This window comes from Canis lupus, chromosome 14, assembly GCF_011100685.1.
Source record: "Canis lupus familiaris isolate Mischka breed German Shepherd chromosome 14, alternate assembly UU_Cfam_GSD_1.0, whole genome shotgun sequence".
Classification (NCBI taxonomy): domain Eukaryota; kingdom Metazoa; phylum Chordata; class Mammalia; order Carnivora; family Canidae; genus Canis; species Canis lupus.
In genome coordinates this window covers 20369104-20382304 of record NC_049235.1, presented here as the reverse complement: position 1 = coordinate 20382304, position 13201 = coordinate 20369104, and the positions used below count along the sequence as shown (strand labels likewise).

The 13201-nt window shown below is 35.5% G+C and overlaps 1 protein-coding gene across 13 annotated transcripts in view; it reads right to left on the bottom strand.

Annotated features, from left to right (window-relative positions):
* PPP1R9A (protein phosphatase 1 regulatory subunit 9A) overlaps nucleotides 1–13201 on the bottom strand; it is a 311864-nt gene that overhangs the window by 140566 nt on the left and 158097 nt on the right. For all 13 annotated transcript variants that reach the window (XM_038556851.1, XM_038556849.1, XM_038556853.1 and 10 more), the window contains exons 4-5: nucleotides 9722–9854; nucleotides 1474–1594 (exon numbers count right to left, since the gene is read on the bottom strand). In XM_038556851.1, coding sequence (XP_038412779.1) covers nucleotides 1474–1594; nucleotides 9722–9854 — 254 coding nt within the window. The remainder of the gene's footprint in view (nucleotides 1–1473; nucleotides 1595–9721; nucleotides 9855–13201) is intronic.

Below are 13201 nucleotides of genomic sequence, written 5' to 3'. Positions count from 1 at the left end.
GGAAGAAAGTTTCTAAATTAATAATGGGAGATTTTGCTACCACCATTATATAATTCATTGAAAGGGTAAAAAGGTTATTTCCTTAACTACTTGAAAATGGGGAAGACTGTTAACAAAATTACCTTTTAACACGAAATATTAATATCCTACTTTAAATGTGATACACATTCAATCAACTGAACATTCACTCAGAAGATTCATTTCAGGGACACTTGGGTGGTTCAGTGGTTGAGCGTCTGCCTTTGGTTCAGGGTGTGATCCCAGAGTTCCAGGATCAAGTCCTGCATCGGGCTCTCTGCATGGGGCCTGCTTCTCCCTCTTCCTATGTCTCTACCTCTGTCTCCGTGTCTCTCATGAATAAATAAAATCCTAAAAAAATATATTCATTTCAGACCTTCTCTGTACAAGTGCTCTGGGAATACAAATAAGGCTACTGACTGTGATGTTGTCCCTAACCTCACGGAAAGAGATGATACTGGTTGTGCTTTCCATTTAAAAAATCAATTTAGTTTCCCTTGGAAAATATCTGTTTTATCAATATGTGTATTTAGGATTACAAAAGAAATAAAGCTACTATGTATCCCATCAGAGATTTATAAATGGTTTTCAACATGCTTTATCATTTCTTGATAAGATGGTTAAGTGATATATACTTAAACCTTGGACAAAATCAAAGCCAGTTATTCTGCATTCCTTCAAAAGAAAAAAGATAAGATGCCATTCCTTTGAATTTGGGACTGATATTTTTGGACCTACTTTCATTTCTATTGCTAACCTCTTCTTCAGCCCCAACTTAATGGAGCAGGAATGCAGAGTGAGGACTGATCAAACTCTTTACAGATATTGCAGCCTGAGATGATGAAAGCTAAGATATAAAACAACAATCTTCTGATGTGCTGGTGTGCATCTAGATTAATTACCCAAGGTGGATGTTTAAGTAAAGACTATCAGATTCCTCTCTGAGAGATGTTAATTCTACAGGGTTAGTTGGCACTCAAGAACTTATGTTTTTAGACAGAATGCATTTTGAGAAATGTGATCTCCAGAATTATCATCATTGCAGAATTAGGGCTTCTATTTTCCCTTCTACCTCTGTCATTCTCAGAAGTACCAGAAATATTAGCATTTGGTTTGATATTTCTGAAGTAAAACTATATACTAATCTCCACAGGACATAGTCTGAAACAATATATATCTATGTTTCTGCCCATTTCCCACTAGACAGAGAGATGAATGGACAGATACCAAAGGCAGACAGACATAACAGATCCAACTACCCATTCACCTAATATACTTTAAAGAAAGCAGTCATTTCACCCACAAATCAGAAAGTAATTCAAGTATTTTAACCTTTTCCATATCTGAGACATACTCCAAAATTCTGTCCTAAAAAATCAAAAGAAGAAAGCTACCACTAAAATACAAAAAAAGTTCCTAGAAGATTTTAGTTACTAATGATAGTAGTTTGCTTACCTGCCATCCCTCTGAGCAGCACCACCTTCTGTTACTGTCTTGACAAATATTCCCAGCTTTTCAAGTCCAGCATCTGCTCCAACACCCATTCCAATAATGCTTATACCAAGTCCATCCTCATCTATGAAAAAGGAGAAAGCAGTGCCAATAACTTAAGTTTTGCACTAGCCCACAATTAGCTTATGAGACTTCTTTGTGGCTTTTAATTTTGTTCTTTATGGACTATATGACATGCTTGTCTTGATGGAATTTTTTTTTCCATGTTGGGGAGCAAAGATGTCAAATAAGACCCCCTCGAAAGGCTTGTGAGTTTCATTTCATTACTGTAGTTCACTATTCACTGTGATCCCCCCAAAAAGTAATAATTTGGTTATGGAGTAATCAATCTGCCTTAAAACATAGCCTCTCTAAAAAATATATTTTTAAACACAAAAGTATACATAACAAAACACATATGTATGATTTTAAATAAATGTTATCATAATACATCTAAAATTTCCCCTTTGTTTATGTGGTCTCTTTTTTACTAGTTTCATATCCCCATTCATGTTTAATAAGGTGGTATGTGTCTTTCAGTACTTTCCTCAGTCCTACTATACAAGCATATAAAGCATCAGATATGTATATATGCATAAATATAAATATACATACATATATGTCTATCTATATATATGAAATGGCTTATTTTTCCTTCCTATTTGCTTTATACAAATAAAATTGTATTATATCTAGGTTTCTCTGCATCTTACTTTTTTTAATTCAGTGGTACCTCCTGGATATCAACTTACATAGCCTTAAATCACTTCTAATGATTGCATAATATTTCATGGTGAGATGGTATCATAACTTATCCAACCACTTCTCTACTGACAGGCATTCGTTTTATGTTTCCATGTTCCTTGCCCTGTGGACAACACTGACAAACACGTTTTTAAATTTATTTACAATAATGTGTTTATCCATATTTCCATTTGTCTTTTCCATGAACATATGTATTTTTAACATCAACGACATAAAAGATATATTATTTCACATTCCACATTTTTGGTTAGCATTCACATTCCACATTTTTTGGTTAATATTGAAAGTTATTTTCTGATAGCCTCCAAGTCTTTGGAACCATGTTGTATTAGCTGAAAAAAAAAACAAAAAAACAAAAACCCAGACACTTGCTAATCAACAGTGAAGGTTGGGATGCCTGGGTGGCTTAGCTGTAGAGCGTCTGCCTTTGACTCAGGGTGTGATCCCAGAATCCTAGATCCAGTCCCACATGGGGCTCCCTGTGGGGGGCCTGCTTCTCCCTCTGCCTATGTCTGTGTGTGTGTGTGTCTCTCTTTTATGAATAAATAAAATCTTAAAAAAGTGAAGTTATTTATTTTATTTTTTATAAATATTTAATTTGTTTATTCATGAGAGACACAGAGAGAGAGAGAGAGAGAGAGAGGCAGAGACACAGGCAGAGGGAGAAGCAGGCTCCATGCAGGGAGCCCGATGTGGGACTAGATCCCAGGTCTCCAGGATCACACCCTGGGCTGAAGGCGGCGCTAAACCGCTGAGCCACCCAGGCTGCCCTTATCTGGCATGAAGGATTATTTAAAGAAAAACTGGCTCATACAGTCAGCAGAATGCTTGATGCTTTTAGAAGACTTTTTAGCAATAACATTTAATACGCTAATATTCTTAATTAGTAATCTTTTGAATAGGGTTCGTCTCATTGATGATTACTACTTGTCACTGACTTCTGGTTTAAGTGTTTCTAAGTACAATTCGTAATCTGACATCAGTATACCACGTATGTTTAAATACATGTCATTTGGCAAAAGTGTGGTTTGTTTCTTCAGTTGGGTGCTAAAGAAAGTTTCATAGAGTTCTTCTCCTTGGAGGAACTGTTCAGTGTGCTCCCCAGATCAAGGTACTTCCATACTAGCAGAGGTGATTTTAGGCATAGGTCCCTCTTCAGCGTGAGAACTTTAATGGCAATTAGTATTCGAGCCATCACTGGAGAAGTTCTTTCATTCCCTGTATTTACAATGTTTGTACACATGTGATTTTCCATACTTATTTCATTTTCCTTATTTCTCCAGTATAGATACTCATGTTCATCCAGAGGCTTTCTCTGGTTAAAAATTTTCCTACATTTAGGGTTTCTCCCCGGAATGAGTTCTCTTGGGCAAAGAAAAGTTAGATCTGTGCTAACAGCTCTTCCTCCCTGGTCACACGTACCAAGTTTCTTCTCTCCCCCAGGAATTGTCCTATGTGTATTAAAGGTTAGCTATACAGCTGAATTCTTGCCCGCATTCATCATATTCCTAGAGTTTCCTGGCGTATGAATTTGTTCATGCTGGTGAAAGGATGAATGATGACCCAAAACCTTCCCACAGCATTTACATAAGTGTAAGTGTTTCTCCCAGAGTGTTTGCTCTTGTGTCGTTTAAGAGATGGTCACTGTAGACTCGTCCACATTAAATAATGCCAGAGGGCTTCTCTCATATATGAAATCTGGTATATATTAAGCAGTTAGCTAACTTCTTGTTCACATTCCCTGTATTTATAGGTGTTTCTCTTCATTATGAATTACCATATGTCAAACCAATGTTGGGCTACAAGTGAAACTTTCCCATACTCAGTTCATTCAAAGGGCTCCTTTCAAATGTGGATTATCTGTACCATCGTGCCATTAAGTAGTTCCTTCCTACAAATATCCTGCATGGAAATTATGTCTTCGTTTTTAAGTTCATTTTCCCTGCCTCAACTCAGTCTTTAGTAAAACTATCTTTCTTCCTGCCTTAGCAACTCTGTTGCTCTCACTGGAAAATTACTCAGATTTGCAGAGCTGAAAACCCAATAGTAGGAAAAGCAATAATAGCTTAAGCCATTCTCAATTCCACTGCAGACTACCTGAAAGACAAGATGATAACTGAAAGACAATTAAAGGAAGAATACAATCAACCCACAGAGACCAGATGACTGATTTCATCTTTGTACAGCTTTCTGTGAGATGTGTCAAGCGTGGGTGTAGTCCAGAGCCATATCCCTGAAGGCCACTGATTCTTGTGACTGTTAAGAATGCAGCAGCCACCTGGTCTTCCTCTGTCTATCCCCTCCTAGGGACAGGCAAAGCAGCCAGGAAACAGTGTAAGACTGTGAGGGTGGGTTACCATGGAAGATGCTGTCACCACACTCCGGAGTTCAGAGCTTATTTTTTCTCTCAAGAAAGAAGCTCATGTTGGCTTTATACTCCCCTTATTGCTAATGAGATTTGAGCTTGTATTCATATAAGCATAGGCCATTCGATGTCCTCTTTGGTAAACTGCTAATTTTTTTCTACTGAGTTTTCTCTCTTTTTTCTTTTTTAAAGTTCTTAGCAAATTATCCATTTTAACTCCATGTCATTTATAATGAAGATTCCCTCTCCTCAAATTCATCATTTATCCATTGCCTTTGTCTGATAATATTGCCTTTAAAAGCTTAAAATTTTGGATTGATTGGTCCCTCTTTTCTAACTTCCTGTTTTCCACTTTGGTTAAGCCCCTCCTCCAACATCGCTACATAATATATGCAGTCTTATAAGTTTTTTGTCAAATACCTTTATTAATTTATTTTTAATACTTCATTATCTAATCCATGTAATTGTTTTTAATATGATACAATGAAAATGAAGATGTTCCACTTTATATTCTTCCACACAGATGTTGTTATGCCAGAACAATTTGAAAAGTACCCTGTCACTCCTAAATTAGAATATCATACATATCATGTATTAAATTCTCATGCATAATAACATCTTTCTCTGGCTTTTCTACTTTCTCCCACTGATCAATTGCTGTGTGAATACAATTTATTCTGATTACAGAGGCTTTACATTATATTCAGATATTTAAGAAATTAAAACCTTTCATATTCTTTTCATACTTCCTTTAGGTCTGTATTTTTCCATATAATATTTAGTATCACATTATGTAATCCTCTCTCCCAATCCAACTCTGATGGCAGTTCCATCTGAACTGCATTTAATTTATATATTAATTTACAGGTATCAGAGATGAATAGGAGAGACTATTCTATACTGAGTCTTTTCATCCAAGAATATGGTATATCCTTCTACTTGCTCACATCTTATATCTATCTAAAAGATGGACTTTCAACAGATAGATACTGTTTTTCTTAGTGATTAATAAGTATTTTGTTTTTGTGCTACTATAAATGAATGCTCCCATTTTCATATTTATGTTCTTAATATAAACATAGAGAAAAAACTATTAATTTTCTAACATGTATGTGGCACCTGACCTCCTCTTACACGTACTCTCATCAGTTTTAATATAAGTTACTTTTCATCTTTTGTGTCCTATTGTTTGTACTAATTATTTCATTTAAAGAGCATTCGAAATCAGACACCCATTTTTTTAATAAATAAAAATATATTTTATTGTTACAATTAAATTCAGACTCTTGGTTTTAATGGAAATATTTTTAGTGCTTCCTCAATTTATTTATTTTTTAAGTGTTTCCTCAATTGAAAAGTAAAATTCTCTGTTGGTATTATAATCTATAGTTTGTAACATATTTAGGTCTTCATATACTAACAATGAACTATCAGAAAGAGAAATTAAGAAAATAATTCCAGAAGTGCCTGGGTGGCTCAGTTGATTAAGCATCTGACTCTTGATTTTGGCTCAGGTCATGATCTCAGAGTCATGAGACCAAGCCCTGCATTAGGCTCTGTGCTGGGCATGGAGTCTGCTTAAGATTCTCTCTCCCTCTCCCTTTGCCCCTCCCCACCACTCAACTCTCCCTCTCTTTCTATAAAAATAAATAAATAAATCTTAAAAAACAAAGAATTCCATTCACAATTTGCATCAAAAAGAATAAAATACCTAGGAATTAACTTAACCAAGGAGTTGAAAGATCTGCATAGTGAAAGTTGTAAGACACTGATGAAGGAAACTGAAGACATAAATAAGTGGAAAGATTGTCCACACTCAAGGATTCAAAGAATTAATATTGTTAAAATGTCCATACTACCCAAAACAATCTACAAATTCAATTCTACCTCTATGAAAAATTCAATGACATTTTTTCACAGAAATAGAACAGATAACCCTAAAATTTGTATAGAACCACAAAAAATTCCAAATAGCTAAAGCAAACTTGAGAAAGAAGAACAAAGCTAGAAGCCTCAACACTTCCTGGTTTTAAACTGTATTACAAAGCAACAGCAATCAAAATAGTATGGTACGACTATTAAAAGAGACACATAGATCAGTGGAACAGAATACACTGCACTGAAATAAACCCATGCATCTTTGGTCAATTTATGACAAAGAAGCCAAGAATACACTATAGCGAAGGATGGCCACTTCAATAAATGATGCTGGGAAAATTGGACAGACACATATGAAAGAATGAAACTGGTCCCTGATCTTCTACTCTACACAAAAATAAACTGAAAATGGATTAAAGACTTACATTTAAGACTTGAAACCATAAACCTCCTAGCAGAAAACATAGCAGGTAAGTTTCTTGACATCTTGGCAATGACTTTGGATTTAACACCAAAAGCACAAATAAATGAGTAAAACTCTATGAAACTAAAAACTTCTGCACAGCAATGGAAATCATTAACAGAATGAAAAGACAGCCTACAGAATGGAAGAAAATATTTGATAAGGGGTTAATATCCAAAATATAAAAGAACTCACGCAACTCAACAGCAAAAAACCAAATCCTATTAAAAATAGACTGAGAAAGTGAACAGACATTTTTCCAAAGAAGACATACAAATGGCAATCAGTTACATGAAAAGGTATTCAACATCACTAATCATCAGGGAAATGTAAATCAAAATCACAATGAGAAATCACCTTATTAGAGTCAGAATGTTAGAATGACTATCAACCAAAAAACAAGAGATAATAAGAGTTGGCAAAGACGCAGAGTAAGGGAAACACTTGTGCCTTGTTGCTGGAAACGCAAACTGGTGCAGCCACTTCCAGGAAACAGTATGGAAGTTTCTCAAAAAATTAAAAATCATTCTACTTCATTAGGTTTTTTCCTAGCTTAATTTTTCTAGTTTAACTTTTATTTTGTGAAAATTGCAAACAAAAGAGTTTATGAAAACTTTTATCTACAAAACACTGTGTTTAAAGAAGAAAAATAAAACAAATATCCACGTACTAATAACAAAAACACAGAACATTAACAACACCCAAAAAGCCCACTATGCACCCCTCCTTGATATCATAACTTTTCCCTTGATAACCACTATCCTAAATATTATGTCAATCGTTCCCTTCTTTTATAAATACTGCTTTTTTAAACTACTTATTTGTGTATCTCTAAATAATATGCCATTTAATTTTTCCTGGCTTTGAAATTTAAATAAATGGATCTAGACTGAATGGCTTCTTCTGTGATTTATTTGCTTTTTTCTCCCCTGAATTTCGTATCTGTAAGAATCATACATACTGCTGCATGAAACTGAAGCTCCTTCATTTTACCCTTTTCTATCATTAATGAATATTTGGATTATTCTCGTTTTTGCTATTATAAGCAATACAATGGCCCACAGCCAAATCCAGCTGTTTTTTGTAAGGGCCATAAACTAAGAATGGTTTTTACATTTTTAAATGAATGAAAAATATAACTATCTCTCTTTCATCCTTCTTAATCCCAAAGGAAAGTGTCTCTTAATGAGAACAATCAGTCATGTTTAGTATAATGATTGGTATTCTTTGTATTTTTAATCCAAGTAATTTTATGCCTAATAGTAACAGTTTTCAACTCTTTTTCCCTCACCGTTGCTATTTAGAACAAGTTACTCTGTTTTTTTCCTCCTCCTTGTTAACTGGGGAGTATGCAGGTGATGTGTTCCTTAGACCTTTAGATATCAGCAATTTTCCTTCTTTTACCATGAGAGGTAAATGCTCTCTGGGACAGACATAGGGTTTTTGGATGTGTGAAATTATAATGTATGCCTCTCACTTCCAGTGTTACAAGAATTCTGATGCTAGTCAAATAATGTTGCTTTTCCAAGTACTTTTTGCTTCTTTATTTGCTTTTAGTGTAGTATTTTTCAGAATTTTACTTTATGTTGAAGATGAGGACTTTTGCAGGCTACGCCTAAATGCAGGGTGTTTTTGAAGTCCTCTCTCAATCAATTGGCTGAGTCCTTCCAATTAGGAGGCTCAGGTCTTTTGAGCTCAGGGAAATTTCTTCCATGTTTTGTGCAATGTCTCTCATCCTCTATTGTCTTTTCCTACACTTATATGTTGGGTCTCCAACATGATTTTTTGTGGATGTTTGCTCTGTCGTTTAAGAATTAGTTTGGTTCATTTTTTACGCTTCACTTTATAGGTCACCAGTTTGAGTCTCAACAACCATCTCTCTTTCTTCAATTCCTCTACTGAAAGTTTTAATTTTAAAATCAATGTTCTTGTTGTTTGTTGATTTGCTTAAGAATGCTTTTTTAAAGCCATTTGGTATCCTCATTTGGTTTTTCTTTTGCTTTTTTTTGTCATTCAAGTTGTCATCTGTTTGTTCTGCTTTTTTGCAAAGCTCTCTGAGATGTGATATTTTCTCCGTCCACTGGGTCCCAGTCTGTTCCTGGATGCCCCTCTTATAACACGATAAACACAGCAGTGTCTAGTCCCATGGGTCCTCACTTCCCAATGCAAGCAGGCTGAGATTCCAAGAGGAAGCCCCTCTGCTCCCATTCTCCTTGTTCTCTCTTAGTCTTCTCCCCCTTAGAGACGATTCCACCGTCTCCATTCCAAAATCCATAATCTAAAAGCTCAACACTCCATCTACTACATTCAGAGCCCAACCATGACCACTCTACCTCCGCCAAGAATGCAGAAACAACCATCTGCCCCACCCTCAACTTCTACCTGTTCCCACTAGGCTCTCATCAGCACTAGCCCATTGCCAGGGTACCGACCAAACATCAGGCCCCACACACAGCTCCCTACTCCTAGTCACCAGCCCAGTCAACTAAAGCAGATGGGTTTCAGTTAGAAGTGGAAGTGAAGAAAGAATCTTTCAGTCTACCATCTACACAGAGCTTGTATCAAGTACTTTTGAAATTTAACAAATAATTAAATCCTCCAGGAGAATTAAAACTTTATCCAATCCTTTGGCGGGGTTGGGGGGTGGGGGGGGGGAGGCTACACATGAAAAAAATAAAGTTATTTCTGTGTTATTAAAATAGCCATATAATGATATAACAAACATTGTAGAGCACATATACCTTTCTCTAGTTCCACTGGGAAAAGCTCCAGCTTTTCTACACGCTTTTCAAGTTCATACTCTGCAGAAGCAGCCACAGGATCCACTTCATCGTTCCTCCTGTCATAGTCTTCATTGGAATATGTGCTGAAAACCTGTAGTAGGAGGTCAACAAGGAGGTGATAAATAGAAACATGGCTTTCCTAATTTTTTTTAAACCTAAGTGCCTAAAACTATGTAAGTTCAAAATGTTAAGCAATGAATTTCTTTGAAACAATTGTTTTGTTGTCTTTAAAATCAACAGAGATGTTAAGGAAAACTGAATCAGAATAAAAATGACTTACATTTTAAAATGCATGTGATTCTACACTTTTAATAATTTGAGAGATAACAGTAGCCACAGCATATATTATTTGAATAGCAATATTCACTGCTTTTTATGGAATCAGAGTATAACACAATAGCTGCAATGCTCGGCTGGTTTCTGATGAAACTATGGTGAAGGACTTTGAAGCTACTACCTAAGCAAACACCCACACTGGATCCGTTTCATGCTATGACCTACACAAGCCCTGGTGTTGTGGTGTGTCAGTACTATAATTATATTTCAGTCATGGAATCACTGAAAGTGATTATGTTCTATACTGTACTGAGCTGTGTTGAGCTCTCATTTGTCATTTCTTAGTTTACTTGCATGTAGATCCATATTGGATTCTCACTGAGCCTTTCCATGAAATGACTATCAAAATATTGGTAAAGAGCTATAGAGAATTAGGACATCACCAGCTCTTTATTTCTGACCTAACCCATTCAAAAGATTACTAAATATGGTCTTCAGATGTGGCCATAAGAAACCTGATTGTCCTTATTTCTTCTGAATTTGTGCAATTTGAAAAGTAACTGGAAACAGGTATAACATCCCTTACTTAATTCAATAAGGAGTATCTAAAAGAAAGAAATATATAATTCAAGTTCAATTAACATGTATAATAAAAATTGACTTTTTCAATTAAATTTAATAAATATGAAGTGTCTAAATTATGCCTGAAAAAAAAAACTCTGTAATGTCCCCAAAATATTAAAATCTAGGAGAAGTTTTTATATATATATACATAAAAAGCTGTAATAAAAAAAAAGAAAGTAGAACAGAAGGTCAGAGATGAAAGAAAACAAATCTATCACCTATAAAGCTGGCCCTTCTGGCCCATGTGTGTTTTACATTCATATTACTGGAAAACTGGCAACTCTCATATGCTATATATGGTAACCTATAAACCAGGAATATATGTTGTATATATAGAAGCAGATGTAGTGTGGTTCCTATGGCATACATTTATCAAAATCATGTCATGTATAGTATTTGTACCAGAATGAATACTGTCTTTCTTCCTGACTTTCAACATGTTTTCATGGCCTCTTGTCACTCATTTGGTCTCAACTACATTTCTCCATCATAATAAACATCACTGTATCATAACGCATATTTCTAAACTATAAGGTTTGTAGCTTTTTTATTAATCTTTTCATAAAATATGCTCTCTGTGTCCCTCACATAGAACTCTTTAATATTTTTAAGTTTACAGATTGATGGCATTCTCTTAGACAGCTCTTTTGATCCTTCACTTCCCTTATATGTTTTGGTAATCACTTATTCACATTTATTCATTCATCAAAAATTTACTGGGTCCCACCTCTAAGTCAGACATTGTGCTGGATGGACATTGGAGAAAGTACAGACAGCCTCAAGTAACTCACAGCTTAGCAGGGACACAGAAATCAATGTAAATGACTACAGTATAATGTGATAACCAACGTAATAGAAGATGCCAAGTAATCTTTCTTATTTGCCTGAGAAAGGGAAGAATTTCATGAAGGGCAAAATATTTGAGCTGAGTCTTAAAGAATAAACAAGGATTCATATATCTGAGTGTAGAAGAGGTAGAAAGCATATTTCAAATAGAAGATCCTAGAAAAAAGGTTCCATATCTGTATCTTTTAGAAAACACAGACAGCTAAGTAGACACAAAGCAATATGCCTAGTGGAGCAAACTTTAACAACACGCAAAAACACTTGGCCAGGGGCAGCCCGGGTGGTTCAGCAGTTTAGCGCCGCCTTCAGCCCAGGGCATGATCCTGGAGACCCGGGATCGAGTCCCACGTCGGGCTCCCTGCGTGGAGCCTGCTTCTCCCTCTGCCTGTGTCTCTGCCTCTCTCTCTCTGTGTGTGTGTGTGTCTCCCATGAATAAATAAATAAAATCTTAAAAAAAAAAAAAACACTTGGCTGAATCTGGAATTTACATGTCCTGCAAACTATCAGTGGATATGACTGGAAATCATTCCATTAATGTCTGCTATCTGTCCACATCTGCTAAACACCCAAGAATACATAGTGATTACAGAACAAATATGTAAATGACATCCACTCTGGAACATAGCTCAATTCTGCTACCACATAGCATGTGAATAAACAAATATGTGTGTGTATACATGCATGTGTGTGTGTGCACGCACATGCATGCATGTGTGTGTGTGTGTGTGTGTGTAAAATGGAAGTATGGAACAACTGTTTCAAATAAATTAACACCTCTTGACCTTTTGCAGGATCCCAAAACACTCTGCTATCAAGTGTTCTTCCTCAATTGGTCTGGTTTGTAAAGTTCATTTGAGGGTATCCTAAAGTTAAATAAAACAATAACTGTATGACTCCATACTAGAAAATGGTATTTTTTTATTTTATTTTTTTAGAAAATGGTATTTTAAGTAATTTTGGAGGCATCGAGCAATCAGATGACTATATCACCATTTGATTCTGTAGAAAAGAAATAATGTATGATACTTTTCATCTTCAGCTTGCTCATAGTTTGGTAAATTATGTGGGTACATAGGAAAAAACCCATAAATAATTGAAAAAGAAAAGCGAGAATTCATTAGGTGCAGATTATGCTATCCTTTACTTGTAGAATCCCAAAGATTTAACATAAACATTATTAGAACTGGTAAGAGTTCTGTAAAGTAATAAAAATAATAAAATTTAAAAAAACCACGAGGGGTGCTTGGGTGGCTCCTCCATTAGACATCTGCCTCCAGCTCAGGCCACTATTCCAGGGGTCCTAGGATGGAGCTACAAAAATCTGACTCCCAGCTCTGTGAAGAATCTGCTTCTCTCTCTCCATCTGCCCTGCTCATGCTCTCTGTCTGTCTCTCTCAAATAATAAATAAAAATCTTAAAAAAAACATGTAGGGAGGGAAAAATAAAACAAGACAAAATCAGAGAGGGAGACAAACTGTAAGAGACTCTTAATCATAGGAAAGAAACTCAGAGTCGGTAGAGGGGAGAGGGGTGGACACATGGGGAAACTGGGAGACATATATGTTAATTAACTGAATAAAAATAAAAATAAATAAATAAATAAATTTAAAAGCCCACAGTAGTTTAGAAAGTATAATAGAAAAGATCAGAAACTTATAAAACACCCAGGAATTGTTAATTATAAATGTGCAA